Source organism: Zeus faber (assembly GCF_960531495.2).
Source record: "Zeus faber genome assembly, chromosome: 5".
Lineage (NCBI taxonomy): Eukaryota > Metazoa > Chordata > Actinopteri > Zeiformes > Zeidae > Zeus > Zeus faber.
This window is the reverse complement of record NC_137192.1, coordinates 37291290-37316289: the sequence shown is the minus strand read 5'-3', so window position 1 is coordinate 37316289 and position 25000 is coordinate 37291290. Positions and strand designations below refer to the sequence as shown.

General features: G+C 43.4%; 3 protein-coding genes across 5 annotated transcripts in view; 1 reads left to right on the top strand and 2 right to left on the bottom strand.

Annotated features, from left to right (window-relative positions):
• The window catches only part of pltp (phospholipid transfer protein), a 49404-nt gene extending 48205 nt beyond the window's left edge, over positions 1-1199 (top strand). The window contains exons 14-16 of the mRNA XM_080000397.1: positions 570-633; positions 755-831; positions 938-1199. Coding sequence (XP_079856523.1) covers positions 570-633; positions 755-831; positions 938-1030 — 234 coding nt within the window. The 3' untranslated portion in view covers positions 1031-1199. The remainder of the gene's footprint in view (positions 1-569; positions 634-754; positions 832-937) is intronic.
• Positions 1152-9592, bottom strand: ctsa (cathepsin A). 3 transcript variants are annotated; one of them, XM_080000398.1, is made up of 14 exons: positions 9553-9592; positions 8616-8806; positions 8362-8473; positions 7758-7808; positions 7338-7424; positions 6720-6875; positions 5965-6141; positions 5794-5885; positions 5614-5686; positions 2379-2524; positions 2217-2292; positions 1763-1852; positions 1414-1515; positions 1152-1329 (listed from the first exon to the last, which is right to left on the bottom strand). In XM_080000398.1, the coding sequence occupies exons 2-14, from the start codon at positions 8804-8806 to the stop codon at positions 1246-1248; spliced, it is 1437 nt and encodes a 478-aa protein (XP_079856524.1). In that variant the 5' UTR covers positions 9553-9592; the 3' UTR covers positions 1152-1245. The 3 variants fall into 3 exon arrangements, with proteins under 3 accessions (XP_079856524.1, XP_079856526.1, XP_079856525.1); XM_080000400.1 differs by having other exon boundaries at positions 1763-1849; XM_080000399.1 differs by having other exon boundaries at positions 8616-8816; positions 9553-9586.
• Positions 9593-16638: 7046 nt separating this feature from the next.
• kcnq2b (potassium voltage-gated channel, KQT-like subfamily, member 2b) overlaps positions 16639-25000 on the bottom strand; it is a gene marked incomplete at both ends in the record, with an annotated part of 41173 nt that continues 32811 nt past the window's right edge. Inside the window, 8 exons of the mRNA XM_080001216.1 lie at positions 16639-17248; positions 18060-18214; positions 18309-18429; positions 19868-19999; positions 23010-23112; positions 23546-23593; positions 24399-24572; positions 24656-24744. Coding sequence (XP_079857342.1) covers positions 16639-17248; positions 18060-18214; positions 18309-18429; positions 19868-19999; positions 23010-23112; positions 23546-23593; positions 24399-24572; positions 24656-24744 — 1432 coding nt within the window. The remainder of the gene's footprint in view (positions 17249-18059; positions 18215-18308; positions 18430-19867; positions 20000-23009; positions 23113-23545; positions 23594-24398; positions 24573-24655; positions 24745-25000) is intronic.

The following is a 25000-nucleotide window of genomic DNA, read 5'->3' as shown; positions in this document are numbered from 1 at the left end:
ACTTGTAGTATTGTTGCAGCTCATCCCTCTGCAGGGTTCGTAGTAACTACTATAGTAGTAACTAGTATCTTATCGTACTAACTAGTAGTATTGTTGCAGCTCATGCCTCTGCAGGGTTAGTAGTAACTAGTATAGTAGTTACTAGTATATTATAGTACTAACTAGTAGTATTGTTGCAGCTCATCCCTCTGCAGGGTTCGTAGTAACTACTTTAGTAGTAACTAGTATATTATAGTACTAACTTGTAGTATTGTTGCAGCTCATCCCTCTGCAGGGTTCGTATAGTAGTAACTAGTATCTTATCGTGCTAACTAGTAGTATTGTTGCAGATCATGCCTCTGCAGGGTTAGTAGTAACTAGTATAGTAGTTACTAGTATATTATAGGACTAACTTGTAGTATTGTTGCAGCTCATCCCTCTGCAGGGTTCGTAGTAACTACTATAGTAGTAACTAGTATCTTATCGTACTAACTAGTAGTATTGTTGCAGCTCATGCCTCTGCAGGGTTGGTAGTAACTAGTATAGTAGTTACTAGTATATTATAGTACTAATTAGTAGTATTGTTGCAGCTCATCCCTCTGCAGGGTCCTCTGAAAACAGTCCTCCAGGTCTCAGTCGTTCCGCTCATCAACAGTAAATATGAATTTATTACTTTACTACAAATACTTTTACACCTTCAAGTACTTAATAGTGAGTACAAAATAGTACAAAATACTGATCTGCTCTGACTGTATGTACTGTGTACTGTGTATAGATTGGACTAAACGTGGCGTCCAGATTCCTTTGGCCGATGGGATGGATTTTATTGAAGAAGTGGTGGAATATCACAATGTAGGTAGTACCAACTACCACTGCTGCAGTACTAGTACTGCATGTAGTACTAGTTCTCCATGCAGTACTAGTACTTCAGCTGGTTACAATGGCGACCTGTTTGCAGGGCTTCCTGGTGATGGGGGCTAACCTGCGCTCCAGCGGTGCTCTGAGGGAGGTGGTGCAGCGGAGGCTGAGCAGTAAGACAGCACAGGACTAACTGTCTCACCCCCACAACGTGTACCATGTTACTCACGCAGTACACACTGTACTGCGTGAGTACTTTGTAAATACTGTATGATACTGTCTGAGCTCCAGTAAAACACGTTTCCACTGCAACAAACTGATGACATCACTTTAATAGAAACAATAAAAAACAAATGATCCTTCATCGCTTCCATCACTTTGATCGGGCAGGGGAGGGGCGGGGCACGGTCAGTAGGGAACTCCCATGATGAAGCTGGAGAACATGGAGAAGGCTGCGGCTGGTTTGTCTGAAGGAACCATGTGACCAGAACCCTGAGGACAGACAGGATCTGAGTCAGACAGACAGACAGACAGACAGACAGACAGACGGACGGACAGACGGTCTGGGTGTCTCACCTTCACGGTGAGGAAGGCCAAGTTTTTGAACTCTTTGACGAAGCCCCCGACCTGCATCTGGTCCTGGTCTAAGAAGAGCCAGGGCCGGCGCTGTACCATGACCTGGAGGGTGGGGCAGTGGCGTGGTCACTACTACAACTCCATGCTTACACTAGCACGTACTACTACAACCCTATGCTGACACTAGCTAGTGGTGCTAGAAACCATAATGAAGAACTGAAGCCAACGTCCGCTGAAAGGTCCACGTCAGATTCAAGATGGAGGATGTTTACAGCAGCCTGGTACCTACTGCTTCAGAGACTCCACGAACCACTCCTATACCTGTCTCACTGACTGAAACCTGTCTCACCTCCTGCTTCAGGGACTCCACGAACCACTCGTCACCCATGAAGTTACATGCCATGTCCACGTCCCCGTTGAACACCAGCACGCGGTACTTCTGAAACAAAGGAAGTGCAGTCACAAACAGGGGAAGTGCAGCTACAAACATGGGAAGTGCAGTCAAACACAGGAAGTGCAGCCACAAACACGGTAAGTGCAGCCACAAACACAGGAAGTGCAGCCACAAACACGGGAAGTGCAGCCACAAACACGGGAAGTGCAGTCACAAACACGGGAAGTGCAGTCACAAACAAGGGAAGTGCAGTCACAAACACGGGAAGTGCAGTCACAAACACAGGAAGTGCAGCCACAAACACGGGAAGTGCAGTCACAAACAAGGGAAGTGCAGTCACAAACACAGGAAGTGCCGCCACAAAGAGGGTCTACCTCCTGTTACAAGGAGCAGTGGTTCTGGTACTGACCAGCGCTCCCAGTAGCTTCAGGTACTGCTTCCTGACGTCCATGAAGACTCGGCCGTAGTTCTTGTTCAACTCCAAACTGGAAGGTAAAGGAGTTAGCACGCGGGGCTAGCTGCAGTTAGCACATGGGGCTAGCTGCAGTTAGCACGCGGGGCACTAGCGTACCTGCAGACTGTCCAGGCCAGGGATTGGTTACTGACGTGCAGAGCAGACCTGAGGTAGGCGTTGTTGAGGAAGGTGGAGGAGGGGGTGGAGTTGGTGCAGGGAGGGTCCAGACTGACCTTCTGGTGCTGGGACATGGAGCTGCGGGGCTTTTGGAGAACATGGACGTAGAACCCAATGATCTAGAACTCAATGATTTAGAACTGATAGAGCTAGAACACAGAGATCAAGGTGTGGTGTTGGTTATAATAATAATAATAATAATAATAATAATAATAATAATAATAATAATAATAATGAAATAATCAAAATAACAGTATGATGATAATAATAATAATAAAGACAATAATGATATTATGACCATAACAATAATGAATATATAATAATCATATTCTTAGGGCTGCTAGCGTTAGGGGTCGCCACAGCGGATCATCTGCCTCCAACACCTTGTGTTCTGTGCATCCTCCTCCCTTACACCACCTGCCTGTATGTCTTCCCTCAGCACCTCCATCAAGCTTCTCTTTGGCTTCCTCTTTTCCTCTTGCCTGGCAGCTCCACCCTCAGCCTCCTCCTCCCAATGTAACTCTCATCTCTCCTCCACACGTGTCCAAACCATCTCAATCTGGCCTCTCTCACTTTTCCACCAAACTGTCCAACCTGAGCTGTCCCTCTAACGTCCTCATTCTTAATCCTGTCCATCCTTGTCCCTCCCAATGAAAACCTCCACATCCTCAACTCTGCCACCTCCACTTCATCCACCTGCCTTTTAGTCAGTGCCACCGCCTCTAAACCGTACAACATGGCTGCTCTCACTACCGTCCTGTACACCTTCCCCTTCACTTCACTCTGGCTGGAACCCTTCTGTCACAGATCACTCCGGACACTCTTCTCCACCCACTCCACCCTGCCTGTACTCTCTTCTCCACCGGTTCTGCACTCTCCGCTGCTTTGGATGGTCGACCCCAAGTACTTGAACTCATCCGCCTTCTCCACCTCCACTCCTTGCATTCTCAGCTTTTCTCCGCCCTCCCTCCCATTCAGGCACATGTATTGTGTCTTACTCCTGCTGACTTTCATTGCTCTTCTCTCTAATGCTGCCTCCACTTCTCCAGGCTCTCCTCCACCTGCTCCCTACTCTCGCTACAGCTCACAATGTCATCCGTGAACATCATAGTCCACAGACTCTGCCTGATCTCATCTGTTAACCTGTCCATCACCACTGCAACAAGAAAGGGCTCAGAGCTGATCCTTGATGCAGTCCCACCTCCACTTTGATGCCTTGGTCACGCCTACTACACACCTTACTACTGTCTGACTGCCCTCATACATATCCTGTACCACTCTTAAGTACTTCTCTGCCACCGCCGACTTCCTCATGCAATACCACACTTCCTCTCTCTGCAGCCTATCATACGCTTTCTCTAAATCCACAAAGACGCAGTGCAACTCTCTCTGGCCTTCCCTGTACTTTTCCATCAGCATTCTTAAAGCAAACATGTCATCTGTAGTACTCTTTACTGGCATGAAACCATACTGCTGCTCACTGATCCCCACCGCTCCTCTTAACTTAGCCTCCACTAGCCTTTCCCATAGCTTCATGCTGTGGCTGATCAACTTTATTCCCCTGTAGTTACTACAGCTCTGTACGTCTCCCTTATTCTTGAAGATGGTACCAGTAAACTTCTTCTCCACTCCTCTGGCATCCTCTCCCTTTCCAGGATGGTGTTAAACAGTCTGGTTAGGAAGGCCGCTGCCATCTCACCTAAACATTTCCATGCTTCCCCAGGTTTGTCATCTGGGCCAACTGCCTTTCCACTCTTCATCTTCTTTAATGCTGTTCTCACCTCATCCTTGCTCATTTGCTGCACTTCTTGATCCACTATCCCCACATCATCCACTCTTCTCTCCCTCTCACTTTCTTCATTCATCAGCTCCTCAAAGTACTCCTTCCACCTTCTCAACACACTCTCCTCACTAGTCAGCATATTCCCATCATTATCCTTCATCACCCTTAACCTGCTGTACATCCTTCCCAGCTTGGTCCCTTTGTCTTGCCAATAGGTACAATTCCTTTTCTCCTTTCTTACTGTTCAACCTCTCATACAACTTGTCGTACGCCTTTTCCTTTGCCACTTCTCTCTTCGCCTTGCGCCGCATCAGCTTGTACTCCTGTCTACTTTCTTCATCTCTCTGACTTTCCCATTTCTTCTTCGCCAACCTCTTCTGCTCTATGCTCTCCTGTACTTCCTCATTCCTCCACCAAGAGTCCTTGTCTTCCCTCCTCTTCCCACATGATACACCGAGTACCTTCTTGGCCGTTTCCCTCACCACTTCTGCAGTTGTTTCCCAGTCATCTGGTAACCGTTCATTCCCACCTATTGCCTGCCTAACCTCTTCCCTAAATTTCCTGCAACACTCCTTTTTCAACTCCCACCATTTTATCTTTGGCTCTTTCACTCTCTTCCTCTTCTTGGCCTCCAGAGTCATCCTACAGACCACCATCCGATGCTGCCTAGCAACACACTCCCCTACCACCACTTTGCAGTCACTAATCTCTTTCAGGTTGCACCTCCTGCATAAGATGTAGTCCACCTGTGTGCACCTTCCTCCACTCTTGAATGTCACCCTGTGTTCCTCCCTCTTCTTGAAATACATATTCACAACAGCCAATTCCATCCTTTTGGTGAAATCCACCACCATCTGTCCTTCCACATTCCTCTCCTTGACACCATACCTACCCGTCACCTTCTCAACACCTGTGTCTCTGATCCCTTCGCCAACATGCCCATTGAGATCTGCTCCAACGACCACTCTCTCTTCCTTGGAGACGCTCTCCACCACTACATCCAACTCACTAAAGAATTCTTCTTTCTCTTCCATCTCACACCCAACTTGAGGAGCGTATGCACTGACCACATTCATTATCACCCCATCAATGTCCAGCTTCATGCTCATCACTCTGTCCCACACTCTGGTCACCTCCAAAACACTTGATATATTCTTCCTTCAAGACCATCCCTAACCCCAAAACAATAATGATATAATAATCATAATACGTCCACCTCCACCCCCACCAGGAGGCCTCCAGGGGGCGACACCTCCACATCCATCACGAGGTGGAGGTGCAGGCCTCCAAGCGGCGACACCCCCACCAGGAGGTGGAGGTGCAGGCCTCCAGGTGGTGACACCTCCACGTCCACCACGAGGTGGAGGTGCAGGCCTCCAGGGGACGACTCACCTGCTGTGGCTGCTGTGCAGGCAGTTGTTTTCTGAACAGATTTCCAAAGTCGCTGATGGGCAGCCCTTCCTCACTGAAACAGGAAACACTGCCATTCAACCACTTGTATCACATTCAACTGTCTAGTGTGTAACCTGTAGTGTATAACCTGTTGCGTGTAGCATGTAGTGTGTAGCGTACCTGCGGGCGCTGGACACGCCGCCCGGACACGGAGCGTACAGGTTGTAGATGTTGAGTCCAGAACTGAAGACGATCTTCTTCACATCAAAGACCTGAGCAACAGAGATTCAACTCAATCAGAAAATTCAAAGTTTTACAACATGAATACAGATTGTTTGGGTTACAACTCACGTGGGCCGAGCAGTTCAGGTCCTGCTTGTCATAGAAATTGCAGACTCCGCCCTCGCAGCATGAGGCCTGAAGCCCTGCCCATAACTGGCTCCCAAGGAGCCCGTGGTAGTACGCGAAGTACACCAAAGAGTTGTCGTTCAGCTCGTAGCTTGACAAGCCGTTGCCCACAGCGATGCCCTGGAACAGCAGAGTATTTGGTGGTATTAGTACTGATAGTAGTGGTAGTAGTAGCTGTAGATTCATGTCCTGGTCCTCCATCACCCGCTCTCCCAGCGTAGGGATGTAGTATTAGTACTGATAGTAGTATAAGTAGTACCTGTAGATTCATGTCCTGTCCTCCATCACCCGCTCCCCCAGCGTAGGGATGTAGTATTAGTACTGATAGTAGTATAAGTAGTACCTGTAGATTCATGTCCTGGTCCTCCATCACCTGCTCCGCCAGCGTAGGGATGTAGAATTTGTACTGATACTAGTAGTAGTATAAGTAGTACCTGTAGATTCATGTCCTGGTCCTCCATCACCCGCTCCGCCAGCGTAGGGATGTAGAATTAGTACTGATACTAGTAGTAGTATTAGTACCTGTAGATTCATGTACTGGTCCTCCATCACCCGCTCCGCCAGCGTAGGGATGTAGTATTAGTGCTGATACTAGTAGTAGTATTAGTACCTGTAGATTCATGTACTGGTCCTCCATCACCCGCTCCGCCAGCGTAGGGATGTAGTATTAGTGCTGATAGTAGTAGTAGTAGTAGTACCTGTAGGTTCATGTCCTGGTCCTCCATCACCCGCTCCGCCAGCGTAGGGATGTAGATTCCGCTGTAGCTCTCTCCCGTCAGGAACAGTTTGTTGCTTCTTAACTCCGGGAAAAGACGGAAGAACTCCTTCAGCGCCAGGTGGTTGTCCATGGCAACCTGGAGACGGGAGCCAATCAGAGCCCGGCGTACTGACCAGTACCTAACACCTGGGCTGTTTATAATAGAAGAGCTGTGACACGTTCATAATTAAAATTAAAAACATGGTTACATTTATGGTTACCATTAACTAACCACTAACCCCCAGGGACCAGGAGGTTATTAGAGATAACCAGAGTCTACTAACTGAAAACAATAACAATAACAAAAACACTGAGAAGGATTTATAACTAGTATGGCTAGTTTATGACTAGTATCCTGATTATAACACACTACTAACTGAATACAATAATACACTGAGAATGATTTACAACTCGTATGACTAGTTTATAACTAGTATCCTGCTTATTATACACTACTTACTAAATACAACACACCGAGAATGATTTAAAACTAGTATGACTAGTTTCTTAACTAGTTTATAACTAGTGTGACTAGTTACTTTGAACAGGGATCACAGACCTCTGTGTCATTTGTCCTGTACATCTTGGCATCCGAGTAGGAGAAGCCGACCCCTGCTGGTGTCTCCAGGTACAGCATGTTGGTGATCTGAACAACATCATCAACAACAGCAAGATCAACATCAACAAAATATTAACATCATCAACAACAACAATATCAACATCATCAACAGACTGTAAAAGCAGCCAACACCCAACACCCAACACCAAGACGTTGAGGTGAACAGGACGAGCTGAATGCTTCCCCAAGTGCTCTGCCCCCTACTGGTCACATCTCTCAATGCCCTCCTTCTAATGAGGAGCAGCCATGATGCAGGAGGTCAGGATTTAGGGACTCGTCCTTTTTAGGCTTTTCTGTCCCTGAAAGTGTCCATGCGCAGCCCTGTGCAGGCCCCTGAACCACCAATGGAGCACCACCTACCCGGTTCCAGGAGAAAGGGTTGTATTTCAGCGTGACTCCGTCGTCCTGAACCTGCAACACATCTCGGCTCAGTAAAAATACTTACAGTACTTGATCGAGTACATAGTGTGGAATCTTACGGAAGAACTCATTAAATGACGACATCTACTTTTACTACCATCGTATGCTTTATTTGTAGGAATGAATTTCCTGGTAGTTCGATTCCTTTACCGTTCATTCTTTAATGAGAGTAATAAATATTTCAATTGTTATTTCAATTATTTCAAAAGTATTTAATACTCAGAGTAGTTTATTCTTTCTAGTACTAGAGTATTTTATTCTACAACAGTAGTTCCACTGTAATATCAACAAGAACTACCGGGGACGGTAGCTCAGGAGGTAGAGCTGGTGGTCTAGTAATCTAAAGGTTGCTGGTTCCATCCCAGGCTCCTCCTGCTAGTGTGCTGTAGTGTCCTTGAGCAAGACACTTAACCCCTCATTGCTCCTGATGGCTGCGTCCGTCACTGTTTGAAGTGGTAAGTGGCTTTGGATAAAAGCCTCTGATCAATGACAAAATGTAATGTAAATGTAACTTGTACAATTAGAGTACTGCCCAGGGTCCTACCAGGAAGGGTCCGTGCTCGGTCAGTAGTCCGTCCAAGGAGCTGCACCCGGGCCCGCCGTTGAGCCATAGCACCAGAGGGTCTTTGGCCGGATCCTCCTGGGACTCCACGAACCTGGAGACACAAGACCAGGGTCACACATCCAGGACCAGGGTCACACATCCAGGACCAGGGTCACACATCCAGGACCAGGGTCACACATCCAGGACGAGGATCACATCAGGACGAGGGACACACATCAGGACCAGGTCCTCACCAGTAGAACAGGTGCTTGCCCTGCCCCACATCCAGGAACCCAGAGTACTGCTTGAAGTCAGGCTGCTTGTTGAGACCCGGCAGGAAGAGAATCTGGTCGCTCTGCCGAGCTGCCTCAGAACCCGGTCCACCCAGCAGGACTCCGAGCAGAACCAACAGCATCTGGACTGCCAGCATCTGGACTGCCAGCATCTGGAGAGAGCTCAACATTCAGATCAGATTGGTCAATCAGGGGTCTGCAGGTCCATTTCACACATCAAGACCCCATTCCAGAGACACGGTTCCAGGTTCTAAAGTTCTGTTTGGAACAGAGAGGAATGAGAACCAGCAGGTTCTGTGGAGTGGGATGAGGACTACATACAGATTGGAACCCATTAAGACGTATTAGAACCCACTACAACATACGAGAACCCACTAAAACATATAAAAACATTTGAACGCATGATAAAACATGATAAAACATTCGAACCCATGATAAAACATGATAAAACATGAGAAAACCTAAGAAAACACGAGAAAACATGATAAAAAATGATAAAACCTAATAAAACATGAGAAAACCTAATAAAACATGAGAAAACCTAATAAAACATGAGAAAACCTAATAAAACATGAGAAAACATGAGAAAACATGATAAAACGTGATAAAACATTCGAACCCATGATAAAACATGAGAAAACATGATAAAACATGAGAAAACATGAGAAAACATGATAAAACATGATAAAACATTCGAACCCATGAGAAAACATGAGAAAACATGAGAAAACATTCGAACCCATGAGAAAACATGAGAAAACATTCGAACCCATGATAAAACATTCGAACCCATGATAAAACATGAGAAAACCTGAGAAAACCTAATAAAACATGATAAAACATGAGAAAACCTGAGAAAACATGATAAAACATGATGAACATGAGAAAACATTCCAACCTGCTCTCGGTTGCTCTTCCGCAGCCGCTTTCAACCACTTTGAAGACCGGGTCATGTGACAAGGAGGGCGGAGTCATGTGACCAGTGTCACGTGACCAGGACATACCAAGTGGACGGGGTTTTTGAAATGATTAAAATATGTATTTATTACACACATATCTTTATACTTTTTACACATATTATGGATTAGATATATATTTATTAAACATATATTTTTGTGTGTATATATGTTATTATATATATATATTTATTTATTTATTTATTAATATTTTTATTATATGTATTACATGTATTGTATATATTATTATTATTACATGTAATACATTTATTTTATATATTTTTATTATATATGTATTATATTTATTATGTATATTTTTATTATTATTATATATGTATTATATTTATTTTACATATTATAATTATTACATACAGATTTTATTTATTTTACAAATTATTATTATTATTATTATTATTATTATTATATATGGATTTTATTTATTTTACATATTATCATATATGGATTATATGTATTATGTATATAATTATTATTATTGGATATGTATCATATTTTGATAGTATTATTACATATACTGCATCTTATACATATTTCATATATTATTATTATTATTATTATTATTATTATCATTATTATTATAATTATATATGTAAAATGTTTATTTTAGATATTATTATTATTATTATTATTATATGTTTGACATGTATTGTATATATTATTATTATGATTATATGTTTGTGACTACACCATGTGGTGCTCCTTGGACACGTCCTCTTAGGGTCATAGGGTGTTTCGGCTCTTTAACCACAGACACCCTCACCCGGCGACCCGGCCGGGCGGTCGTACCGTCCGTCCCTCAATGCCTTCCAACAGCAGCTCAAGATATGCTCCGAGATGCCGCTTTATTGGCACAGTTGGCGTGCCGGCGTGTCAGCCAGGCCCCAACCATGCAGATTGGCTGGGCTTGGAAGAACATCATACGCTGATTGGATGAGGAACTTTATGCTCTCCAGAGCTCTGACCAGGTGATCTTACACTGTTCTGCATGTTCCCACCAAGCGCCTTGTTGGCACATGCTGACCATCTTGGTTCGGCGGTCTTCCTCCACCTCTACTGATATGTATTATATTTATTGTATATATTATTATTACCTATGTATTTCATTTATTTATAGTATAGTTACACAAAGACGCTTTATGACTTCATAATATTATTTACTATAAAATTATATTTACAGTAAGACACTTTTGGCATCATGATATAATTTACTATAAATGATATTTACAGTAAGACGCTTTATGACATCATCATGATATAATTTACTATAAATGATATTTACAGTAAGACGCTTTATGACATCATCATAATATTTACCCTAAATTATATTTCCATTCTGGTGAATGGTGGGGACTCGTCGCCCAATGTTCCAGAAGGAACGGGAGGAACTGAACTGAACTGATATTTACAGTAAGACACTTTATGATGTCATCATATTATTTACTGTAAATGATATTAACATTAAGATGCTTTATGACATCACATGTGGAAAATCCAAGTGCAATTTTTTATAAATTAATAAAAGAAAAAGTACAATCCCTGATGTGCAATGTGTCGAAATATGTGCTACACGCTCTTTACTCTTCTTTACTCTGATTCCTATTTATTTTGTTTCTACTGAGTTATATATTTTCTATATATTTTCTATTGTTTATAGTGATTACCCTGATATGCTCTAATTTCTATTTTCTTCCTGCTGCTTCCTGTCACTCTGAAGTGGTGAGCGATTACAAACTATACGTTTAAATATGTATATTTATGTACTTTGTTACCTGGTAGATGTCTGTGGATCTGTCAGATTGATATTTTATCAATCTGACAGATCTAGTCCACAAAAACTTCACTCGATTGTAGGACTGAGTGATGCGTTCAAGTTCCATGGAGACGTCGGGAAAATAGAAGCCGTGCAATTACTCTGTCTGTTTACACCTACTTTCCTCCTGTTTACATCTGTTTAAATCCTGTTTACACCAACTTTCCTCTGGTTTACATCCTGTTTAGACCTACTTTCATCATGTTTACATGCAATTTCCACCTACTTTCCTCCTGTTTACACATGTTTACATCCTGGTTACATCTACTTTGCACCTACTCTCCTCCTGTTAACACCTACTGTTTCCATCTTGTTTCCACCTACTTTCCTTCTGTTTACACACATTTGCACCCTGTTTACGCCTACCCTCCTCCTGTTTACATCCTGTTTGCACCGACTTACATCCTGCCAAAATAATTTACCTTTTGCTGGGTTGGTCATTGGGCTCAGAATCAGACTGAATTCTTGTAGTTTGATCCCAGAACATCTGCAAAATGTAGCCGGACTTACTTAGTCCTAAAATGGTATTTCTGCATACAGCTATATTCATTATAATAATAATAATAATAATCATAAAAATAATAATAATAATAATAATAATAATAATAATAATTATTATTATTATTATTATTATTATTATTATTATTATTATTATTATTATTAATAATAATAATAATAATAATAATAATAATATTATTTTATATTATTTTTTATGGACCTGTCCGGTTTGAAGGAGCATTTGGATTCAGCGCATTTTTTTTGTGAGGAACCATCTTCAAACCAAACAGCAATAAGTCGTTGCATGACTGCACCTCGCTGATTTGACCACAAGGTGGCGCTCTCCACACTAGAAGATTGGAACAAAGCTTTTCTCTTCATTGTTTTTAAAGTGAACAGGAACTATGTCTTTGGGGATGAAAACAAAGTAGAAAGTACCTTAAGCTCGACTACCTCTGCTTCATCCCTCCTCCCGGTCGGTCAGGAGCCATCTTCTCTTCTCCTTCATCCCTTTGTTCCTCCCGCTCCCTGTAGGATCACTGCTAATGTAGACGTAGCCCCTAGTTCCCTTTGGCTTTCAGGCCCAGTCTCTCTCTGCGTTGAGGAAGGGGCATGGGAGGGTGTGGCCCCTACCGGGCTCCTAAGTGCTTCAGTTTCTCACTCTCTCTATTCAAAGCTTTTGGTGCTTTTAGTTCTGAAGGTACCGATGTTGTAACACTTTAAACTATATTTCCAAGGATGGAACGGATGCTTACAACTATTTGCGAAACGATGTAATCAATTTAACCCTTTGAATAAAATGAATAATACTCACACAAAGTAGTTTGAACGTTTCAGCGTCTGCTGCAACAAAATGAGTGAAAAAGTGTAGAGAAGTCTGAAGCTTAAGCTGCGGAGATCCCTTTATATGAGGATCTCAAGGTCCCCCCATCACCCCCCGTTTGGGTCACATGACCAAAAGGGCCATATATGGTCATTCCATCGAACACATTATTTGGGTCCTGTTGGTTCCTGGGGTGCGTCAGGTCAGTGGTGTGTCATGAGGACATTGGACTTTAGTTGGGCTGCGTTTCCACACCATCTGAGATGACTCTGCACACGTCGCACAGCGTGGATCTGGATCTTTTCAAATCTGTTTTGGGCCACATTCACATGTGGAAGTAAAGAAGGTAGGAATCAGATATCTGTGAATGCAAATTCCATCTAAACACTGGAATGTGACGGTTGTTGCGATTCAAACAATCAACGTGAGTAACAAAGCAAACAACGCTTCATTTACAGTGGTTCAAAGAGTGTTGCCATGGTCACAGTGTGGGGGCGTCGCAACAGGATCAAATAGAAGATAATACAAAGGTTGAACAGGTGGAAAGTAGGTGTAAACAGGAGGAAAGTAGGTGTAAACGGGATGTAAACAGCTGTAAACGGGAGGGAATTAGATGTAAACAAGATGTAAACAGGATGAAAGTAGGTGTAAGCAGGATGTACACGTGTGTATACAGGAGGTAAGTATGTGTAAACAGGATGTAAACATGTGTAAACGGGATGGACGTGTAAACAGAATGTAAAAATGACGCAAATATGTGTAAACAGGATGCAACGTAGGTGTGAACAGGATGTAAACACAATGTAAAATATGTGTAATATGGTGTGTAAAGATGTGTAAACGGGAGAGAAGTAGGTTTAAACGGGATGTAAATATGTGTAAACGGGATGAAAGTAGATGTGAACTGGATGAAAGTAGGCGTAAACAGGAGGGACGCAGATGTAAACTGATGTAAACAGGTGTAAACGTGATGCAAACAGATGTAAATAGGTGTAAACTGGTTTAAACAGGATGTAAACAAGATGTCATAAATAAACATCTTGAAATCAAATGTATTTTATTATTTTCTATTTGAACTATGATGTCATCAGTATTACAGTACATCAACCTCAGATTTGCTGCAGTGACAGAGGATCCTGGAAGTTTTTATTTCATTATGAAGAAGAATAATGATGAAAACTTATGAAAACAATAACATTTTTGTGTTGAAGGGATAAAGTGATGATTGAATGAAGTGATGAAGAAGAAACAGTCTTTATTTATCACGCAACACACCACATGCTTGCACACACACACACTTTGATGGTGCTGGTGAAATGGCTCCTCTGCTTTTGACCCATCCTGGCTTGTCCTTCCTCCGGGGCCACAGCCAGGAGCAGTGGGCAGCGTACGTGGACGCTCCCGGGGACCAGGTGATAAATGTCCATCGCTGGTCACACCATGATGGGTGCATGTTTTTGGTGGAGGTCCTTACTGACGGGAGGTGGAGGAAACCCCATGTGAGCACGGGGAGAACATGCAAACTCCACACAGAAAGGCTCTTATTTGGGAGATAACCCGCCGGAGCACGGTGCCAACAGCGCCCCAGGCGGGAATCGAACCCAGGACCTTCTTGCTGTGAGGCAGCAGTGCAATGCACTGTGCCACCGTGCCACCGGGTGATGTGACTAAGTGATGAAGTGATGAAGGGATGATGTGATGAAGGGATGATGTGATGAAGGGATGATGTGATGAAAGGATGAAGTGATGAAGGGATGATGTGATGAAGTGATGAAGGGCTGATGTGATTAAGTGATGAAGTGATGAAGGGATGATGTGATGATGTGATGAAGGGATGATGTGATGAAGGGGTGATGTGATGATGTGATGAAGGGATAAAACAGAGTAAGCAATATTTATTTACAGTATTTCAACTTTATTCAGCAGCTTGTGACAGGAAACGTGCAGCAAACAAGAGAAAAATCAACATGAAGGATGGTGAAGCAGTGAGAGAATCCATCATCCATCCGTCCATCCATCTTATATCCATCCATCCACTCATCATCCATCCATCCATCCACCCATCATTCATCCATCCATCCATCCATCCACTCATCATCCATCCATCCATCCAGCCATCATTCATCCATCCATCAATCCATCCACTCGTCATCCATCCATCATCCATCCATCATCCATCCATCGTGTTCAACAATCTGCTGCTGGACAGTGTGGAACACAGACCATCCCAGAGACACCAGCAACATTACATTACTTAATACTACTACTACTACTACTACTACTACTACTATTACTACTACTAATAAAAATATAATAATAATAATAATAATAATAATAATAATAATAATAATAATAATAATACTATTACTACTACTACTAATAATATAATATAATAATAATAATAATAATAATAATAATATAATATAATATAATAATAATAATAATAATAATAATAATACTATTACTACTACTAATAATAATATAGTTATAATAATGATACTTCTGCTACTATAATATAATAATAATAATAATAATAATAATAATAATAATAATAATAATAATACTATTACTACTAATAATAATAATAATATAGTTATAATAATGATACTTCTGCTACTGCTAATATAATAATAATAATAATAATAATAACAATAATAATAATAATAATATTATTATTATTATTATTATTATTATTATTATTATTATTATTATAACTCTAATAATAATAATGCATTTCCAGATGCAGATTGTACTTCCTCCAGGTCCGTGGGTTTGTGCTTATTGATTAGTGTAAGATATTAATATCCAATGACAAAGCTGGTTATGAATATTGGAGGCAGCAGTTGTTTGGTCGTCTTTCCAGGAACCAGATGTTTCCGGATGTTTCCAGATGTTTCCAGATGTTTCCAGATGTTTCCCGATGTTTGGCGACGCAGAGAAGCTTCCAGGTCGTAGGCTCGCTAAACCCATCTGCAGCCATGCATTGAGCTAACACAGTTAGCATGCAGTTGTGGTCACACTGGGGTGTAAGCTGGGGAAGACGGAGAGAATTTCCCCAAAAACCTGAAGGTCCCGTCGGCCACTCCTCAGTAAATAAACAACTTTCAGAATGCAGGTTGCTGCACTGGGTTCTAAGCGATCAAGGAGTCCTGTTCTGACCTTCCAGGTCTACTTCTAGGTCTTCGGGGTCTTGTTCCAGGTCTTTAAGGTCCTCTTCCGGGTCTTCTTACAGGTCTTCAAGGCCTTGTTCCAGGTCCGACTGATGGTTTGTTTACAAAGAAAAGATGCTGCTCGGGAACAGCTCAAACAGCATTAGCATTAGCAATAGCATTAGCATTAGCAATAGCAATAGCATTGCATAAGCAATATAAATGCTGGTAAAATAGTTTATAATGTTTCTAGTTCAGGAAGTTAATCCTTCACTTCCGGTTTGCTCTGGTTCTCCAGAGAACATTTGAGGTTGGACATTCAACTGTCTACCTGTCTGTCTGACTGTCTGTCACTCTGTCTGTCAGTCTGTCTGTCTGTCTGTCTACCTGTATATCACTCTGTCTGCCTGTCTGTCTTTCATCAATTTAAAGAAAAAGTCTGGTGCTTCACATTTATCTCTCTACGACCTGGCCCCTCCCCCAGCCCCTCCTCTCTATGACCTGGCCCCTCCCTCAGCCCCTCCTCTCAACGACCTGGCCCCTCCCTCAGCCCCTCCTCTCAACGACCTGGCCCCTCCCTCAGCCCCTCCTCTCTACGACCTGGCCCCTCCCTCAGCCCCTCCTCTCGACAACCTAGCCCCTCCCCCAGCCCCTCCTCTCTATGACCTGGCCCCTCCACCAGCCCCTCCTCTCTACGACCTGCCACCTCCCCCAGCGGCTCCTCCTGGTCTTACTGGTTTCCAGTCCAGGCCTGTTCCGCAGCAGCAGAGGGGGAGGAGTCCGTGTCTGACTCCGCCTCTGCAATGTAGGACCGCCCCCGGCAGCGAACGGCTCCACCCGGGGGCTCGGCTCCGGGGGCGGAGGCGGAGCAGAAGGCGTGGTTGAGGAGGTCCAGGTTCTCCCGGGACTGGGAGATGGAGAAGCCGCTGAAGGAGCGTTCCAACTCCTCGTGGTCCACGGACGGGATGGAGAGGGAGGTGTCGCTGTCCGGCTTCTGCTCCTCCCCCCTGGTCTCCGCTTCTCCTCCTCCTTTGGCCCCCCCTTCTTCTCGCTCTCCTCCTCTTGCTCTTTCCTCTGCTCCACCCCCTCTCTCTCCAGCGCTATGGCGGTGCGCCCTTCCCCCGCCGTGCCGGTCCGGGCGCTCTTTAGCTGGAGGCGGCGGGAGTCGAACCGGCGCTCCGTCTGCCGCCGGACTCGGAGTGTTACCGTGACTACGCTGCGTGGGGGGTGGGGCCTGCCGTGGGGGCCGGGAGGCGGTGGGGGGGGGGTTGTGGTCTCGGTGTCCGGTGGAGCTGCTGGACCGCACCATCTTGGTGATGAAGTGGCTGCCGGAACATGACCTGCAAACAGGAAGTATAACTCATCAAACAGGAAGCTGCAGCTTCAGAAAAATGGGGGCGCGGTAAATGGGAGGTTCCACCCCAAAGTGAGATTCATCCAAGATGGTGGCTGATTCTGTTTGAACGAGTAGATCGTACAGGAAGTCCAGGAGCATGTCTTGAACAACATTGCCTCCCACTTCCTCCTCCCACTTCCTCCTCCCTCCTTCTCCCCCACTTCCTTCCTCCCCCCTTCTTCTTCCTGAAAGGTGTGTGGTCTAACCCAGACACCTGACGCTGGGATGAGGACTGACCCATCGACGACTTCAATCTGTGGCCCAAAGCAACGTCTCACTGCCCTCAACCCACCCTCACCCTTACCCAATCAATTAATCATTAATCGGGGATGGTAGCTCAGGCAGTAGAGCTGGTGGTCTAGTGATCTAAAGGTTGCTGGTTGGATGCCAGGCTCCTCCTGCTAGCATGCTGTAGTGTCCTTGAGCAAGACACTTAACCCCTAATTGCTCCTGATGGCTGCGTCCGTTGGTGTTTGAACAATTGTAAGTGGCTTTGGATAAAAGCGTAGTCGTTAAAAAAATAAAAGCGTTGGATAAATAGCTAAATGTAATGTAATGTAAATCAATCAATAATCAAATAAATTATTCAAGCAATCACACAATCAATCAACCAAAAAATATATAATTAAACAAATCAACCAATAAATAATGAAACCATCAATCAACCAATCAATAATCAAATCAATTATTCAAGCAATCAGTCAATCAACCAATCAATAATTAACCAATCAATCGATAAGAGTTTGGAGAGGTACTTTGTCTTCTCCAGATGTTCCACTGGACTGTGGTAGGGCGGGGCCGGGTCAGGCTCCTTGGAACCAAAGTAGGCGTCGGTCTCGGCCTGAGGGATCCCCATTCGCTGGATGTAGATGTTCACCAGGAAGTCCAACTTCCTCTCCATGGACAGCACCTGTGGACACAAGGTGATTAGTACCGCAAAGGCTTCTGGGAAATGATGGTGGACACGTCTTACATCTAGGTTGAAGAGGCTACTGCACATGTACCTGCTTCTCCACCTTCCCCAGACGGCCCATCATGCTCGGGTCCTCAGGAAGCTCCTCATTGGCTCCTTTGGGACGGTCCTTCTCTGTGATTGGTGTTCCCCTGCCGACAATCTGGTCCACTCTGCAGGAAAAACCCACAAAAACCTCAAGAACCCAAAAATAACCTCAAGAATCCAGGTAGGACCTCAAGAACCCAGAAAGAACTTCAAGAACCCAGATACTGTAGAAGCTCAAGAACACAGAAAGAACCTCAATATCCCAGGCAGAACCTACAGAACCCAGAAAGAACCTCAACAACTCAGAAAGAATCTCAGGAACACAGAAAGAACTTCAAGAACCAAGAAAGAACTTCAGGAACCCAGAAAGAACCACAATAACCCAGGGAGAACCTCAATAACCCAGAAAGAACCTCAAGAAGCCAGATAGAAACTCAACTCAAGTCAAGTCAAACTTTATTTATAGAGCGCATTTCATACCAGGACAACACAATGCGCTTTACGAAGAAATACAAACAAGAAGAGAACATAGTTGTCAGCCGGTCATTACAAAAGCAACAACAAAAGCAACAACAAAGACAACAAAAACAACAATAAAAGCGACTCCAACCAAAGTGGCAGTGACAACACCAGTTAAGGTATAAGGTTACAATGACAAGGTGAGAGTGAGAAGGTGACAGGTAGGTAAGGTGGTAAGGTGACAATACCAGCAGCAGACAACAGCAGCAACAAAAACAGCAACAGCAACAGCGCACAAGCCAAGACGTCACCAGAACCGGAAGTGGTAACTCTCACCGGAAATGGAAATTTAAACAGTGTGCACCATCTCATCTTAATCCAGTCACGGTCCTTTAATTAGCGTCCCTAAGTTACGGGTCAGGTTTTCCTTCAGACCTCGGGAGGGAGATCCTTTTGACTCTCTCTCTCTCCGAAAACACACCCTTCTTATTATCCTCTAACTGTAATATCACAACAGAAACAACCACAGCAAGAGAAATAGCAGCAACATCAACACCAGCAGCAACAAAAGCAAAACCAAAGCTGGAGCAACAACAGCAAGGCACACGCAAAGACGTCACCAGAACCGGAAGTGGTAGCTCTCACCGAAACCGGAAAAGTCACTCAGGTTACAGATGTTAGAGATGTTGAGTTGAGGTACAAAGTTAAGAGATATTTAAATTAGGGTATAAGGTTAGAGATGGTTAAGTTTAGGTATAAGTTTAGGGATTGTTATGTTTAGGTATAATGTTCGAGATGATTAGGTTAAGGAATAAGAACAAGAACCCAGAAAGAATGTAAAGCACCCAGAAAGAACCTCAAGAACCCAGAAAGAACCTCAAGAACCCAGAAAGAACCTCGAAAACCTAGATAGACCCTCAAGAACCCAGAAAGAACCGCAAGAACTCAGATAGAACCTCAAGAACCCAGAAAAAACCTCAAGAACCCAGAAAGAACCTCAAGAACCCAAAAAGAATTTGGGCATTAGCCACCTCCAGCGGCTCTAGGATCAGAAGTAATGATGATGAGAGGAGTAGCAGGAGGAGGAGCAGGAGGAGGTGTTACCTGGACTGCAGGTTCTTGATGCGGGACAGCATGTCCAGGTGTCCAGCTGAGTACTGCTCGATCACGTCCATCACATCGTATGGACGGAGACTCTCCTTGAACTTCCTCTTGGACACCATGAAACGCATGATGCTGGAGGGAGACAGAGATCATAGTACTGATAGTACTGCTACTACTAGTACTAATACTGCTAGTACAAATACTACGAGTACTGATACGACTTGTACTACTCATCACGTGGATGACATGCTGGTGTTCAAAGTGACTTCAGTTCATCAGGAGCAGCGAAGCCTCCAGAATGTTACCAGTAGGGGTGGGGATCGAACCGGCAACAACAAGGTATCAAGTCTTATCTTAACTAGTCTTATCTTATCTACTCTTATCTAGTCTTATCTTATCTAGTCTAATTAAGTTTTATCTAGTCATATCTAGTCTTATCTAGTCTTATTTTATCTAGTCATATCTATTCTTTTCTAGTCTTATCAAGTCTTATCTAGTCTTTTTTATCTAGTCTTATCTAGTCTTATCTAGTCTTATCAAGTCTTATCTAGTCTTTTTTATCTAGTCTTATCTAGTCTTATCTAGTCTTATCAAGTCTTATCTAGTCTTATCTAGTCTTATCTAGTCATATCTAGTCTTATCAAGTCTTATCTAGTCTTATCTAGTCTTATCTAGTCATATCTAGTCTTATCTAATCATATCTACTCTTATCAAGTCTTATCTAGTCTTATCTTATCTAGTCTTATCAAGTCTTATCTTATCTATTCTAATCTAGTTTTATATGATATAGTCTTATCTAGTCTTGTGTTATCTAGTCTTATCTAGTCTTATATTATCTAGTGTTTTATTATCTAGACTTATCTAGTCTTATGTTATCTAGTCTTATCTAGTCTTATATTATCTAGTCTTATCATATCTAGTCTTATCTACTCTTATCATATCTAATCTTATCTAGTCTTATATGATCTAGTCTTATCTAGTCTTATCTTATCTAGTCTTATGTAGTCTAATATGATCTAGTCTTATATTATCTAGTCTTATCTAGTCATATCTAGTCTAAGCTTATCTAGTCTTATATTACCTAGTCTTTTCTAGTCTTATATTATCTAGTCTTATATTATCTTGTCTTATCTGGTCTTATGTTATCTAGTCTTATCTTATCTTATCTAGTCTTATTGTATCTAGTCTTATCTTATCTAGTCACATATTATCTAGTGTGATCTAGTCTTTTATTATCTAGTCTTATTTAATCTTATCTTAACTGGTCTTATCTAGTCTTATCATATGTAGTCTTATCTAGTCTTATTGTATCTCATCTTCTATTATCTATTCTTATCTAGTCTTATCTAGTCTTATTGTATCTAGTCTTATCTTATCTAGTCTTATATTATCTATTCTTATCTAGTCTTATCTTATCTAGTCTTATCTAGTCTTATTGTATCTAGTCTTATCTTATCTAGTCTTATATTATCTATTCTTATCTAGTCTTATCTTATCTAGTCTTATCTAGCCTTATCTTATTTAGTTGTATATTATCTAGTCTAATCTAGTCTTATATTATCTAGTCTTATCTTATCTAGCCTTATCTTATTTAGTTGTATATTACCTTGTCTTATCGAATCTTCTATTATCTAATCTTATAGCATCTAGTCGTATCTAGTCTTATCTAGTCTTATCTAGTCTGATCTTATCTATTCTTATCTAGTCTTATATTATCAAGTCTAATTTTATCTAGTCTTTTCTAGTCTTATCTTATCTGGTCTTATCTAGTCTTATCTTATCTGGTCTTATCTAGTCTTATCTTATCTGGTCTTACCTAGTCTTATCTTATCTAGTTTTATTTAGTCTTATCTAATCTAGTTTTATCTAGTTTTATCCAGTCTTATCTTATCTGGTCTTATCTAGTCTTATCTTATCTGGTCTTACCTAGTCTTATCTTATCTAGTTTTCTTTAGTCTTATCTAATCTAGTTTTATCTAGTTTTATCTAGTCTTATCTTATCTAGTCTCATTTAGTCTTATCTAGTTTTAACTGAGTCTTATAGCATAGTCTTCGCTCATCTAGTCATTCCAGTCATCTGGTTCCTTCCTGGTTCCACCTTGGTTCCTTTTACTTCCATCTTGGTTCCAACCTGGGTCCATCCTTGTTCCATTCTGGTCCATCCAGGTTCCTTCCTGATTCATTCCTGGTTCATCCTGGTTCCTTCTGATTCCAACCTGGTTCAACCCTGGTTCCATCCTGGTTCCTTCCTGGTTCAATTCTGGTTCCTCCCTGGTTCCACCCTTGTTCCTCTCTCATTCCAACCTGCTTCTACCCTGGTTCAATCTTGGTACCTTGTTCCATACTGGTTTCTTTCTGGTTCCCTCCTTGTTTCTTTCTGGTTCCACCCTGGTTCCTTCCGGGTTCCTCCCTGGTTTCACCTTTGTGCCTCCTGGTTTTTATCCGGGATCCACCCCTGTTCCTCCTGGTTCCTTCCTGGTTCATCCTGGTTAAATTATCATTCCAACCTGTTTCTACCCTGGTTCAATCCTGATTCCTTCCTGGTTCCAACAGGGTTCCTTTCTGGTTCCATCCGGGTTCCTTCCTTGTTCCATACTGGTTCCTTTCTGGTTCCTTCCTGGTTACACCCTGGTTCCCTTCTCGTTCCACCCTGGTTCCTTCCTGGTTCCATCGTGGTTCCTTCCTGGTTCCCTCATGATTCTGTCCTGGTTTCACCCTGGTTCCATCCTGGTTCTAACCTGGTTCCTCAATGACTGGATTTGTCAGAATTATTTCCAAATAAATAATAAAATACATATTACTAGTACTACTTCTAGAACTTATTACTAGTACAAACTACACTAATAATAACTTTGATCCTAATTACCATGGAAACCAGTGGTATTTCGACAGAAAGCTCAACGTGTCACAAAGGAAACATATCAAATGATTCATCAAATTAAACAAATGAAGGTCGTGTGATGAGTCGTTGAACTCTTACCCCCAAGCTGAGATGGTGACCTTTAACCCCTGGCCGAACATAAATACATAAATGAAAAAAACAAAAGTAACATGAGAATGAGTCCAAATCATAACGAGTGGAATCCAGGTTAAATAAGTGTAAATGAGGACCTGGGTGTGGTCACTTTGGGACCTCCCTTACCAGACGGCCCTGATGGTGACCTTTAACCCCGGGGTCAGGTCCTGGAACTCGCAGTGGCAGCTCTTGTTGTCGTCTGCCAGGTCTTCACCAAGAATACTGTTCTCTGCAGCGGCAGAAGCACAACACTCACACTACCCCCGGCGTCGCCATGGCAACAACTGCACTACCTCCAGGAATGAGGAGGTGGTAACCATGGCAACTATACATCATCTGCTCGTTGCTAAGGCTTACAACATGGTTGTCAAAATTGTAATCATTTTACAAATAATTATAATCCATATTTACACTCATTTTCCTTGGTGGAAATTTCCAAAAATGGAGGTATACAGCACTTTAATATACGAAACGTATTTACAACGGGCCAACCAGACCGCACCCGACAACGCCCCAAATCTGGTTTCCCAGGGCAACAGGACAACCATTATTGTTGAGTCGTGTAAAATGTAAAACTTTACCAAAGTCTGACTGTGTCCAGTCTCCATGGAAACAGACACAGTTACAGTGGAAACAGACTGTGTGTGTGTGTGTGTTTTAACCTGGAGAGCCTTTGTGCCTGAACTCCTCATCCTGCATCTCTATAAGCACTGAGGAAAAAGAGGGTTGAGGAAGAGGAGATGATTAGAGAAGGGTCCAAACAGGAAATTAAAATAAAAACAAAAATATCAAACAATATTTTTCCAAAACTGTTAAAACACCCTACATCACCTCCTCCTACTGATTCCTGCATCACCCCCTCCCACTGACTCCTACATCATGACAACACATGGAGTCAGGTTTGTAGAGGAAGGAAAGGCAAAGCTTTTCAAAATAAAAGACCTTGATCACATCTTCCCTTTTCCTCGCCACGTCAGTCAGCATTATCAACTGGCACGGTGGCGCAGTGCATCGCACTGCTGCCTCACAGCAAGAAGGTCCTGGGTTCCATTCCCGCCTGGGGCGCTGTTGGCACCGTGCTCCGGTGGGTTATCTCCCAAACAGGAGCCTTTGTGTGTGGAGTTTGCATGTTCTCCCCGTGCTCACATGGGGTTTCCTCCACCTCACGTCAGTAAGGACCCCCACCAAAAACATGCACCCATCATGGTCTGACCAGCGATGGACACTTATCACCTGGTCCCCGGGCGCGTCCACGTACGCTGCCCACTGCTCCTGGCTGTGGCCCCGGAGGAAGGACAAGCCAGGATGGTTCAATGCAGAGGAGCCATTTCACCGGCACCATCAAAGCATGTGTGTGTGTTGTGGTGTGGTGTGTTGTGTGTGTTGAGTGACGAATAAAGATTGTTTCTTTCAACCTGAATAAACAAGCTATATAGTTTGGCCCCACCCCCTCTGACCACATCACCCCCATGGCCCCGCCCCACCTGAACGCATCACCCCTGTGGCCCCGCCCACCTTCAGAGTTTTGGCGAGAGGCGGCTCCTTTGATCTTGAAGGCGTGGCGGGCTCTGCTGCGTTCTCCGAAGCTCCAGCTCTTGGGCACCTTGCTGGGACTGTCCTCCGGGTTCTGCTCGGGACCCCCGGGACCACCCGGAGCCCCGGGAGTTCCGGGAGCTGTGCCTGGACCCGCTGCAGGACCACCACAACCATGAGACACAGGGTCCCAGGTGTTCACACTCCTACATCACTTTGAGCAAGGCAGCACTACATACCCAGAGTGGAACCTTGAGGAGAAGCTTTCCCCTTGGAAGCGGAACCTCGAGGGGACGAGAAAACCCTTTCCTTCAAACTGACCTTCTGACTGCAACACACACAACCACACAACCACACACACACAACCACAACCACAACAACAACCACACAACCACAACCACACACACACACACACACACACACACACACACACAACCACACACACACACAACCACAACCACACACACACACACACACACAACCACACACACACACAACCACACACACACACAACCACAACCACACACACACACAACCACACAACCACACACACACACAACCACAACCACAACCACACACACACA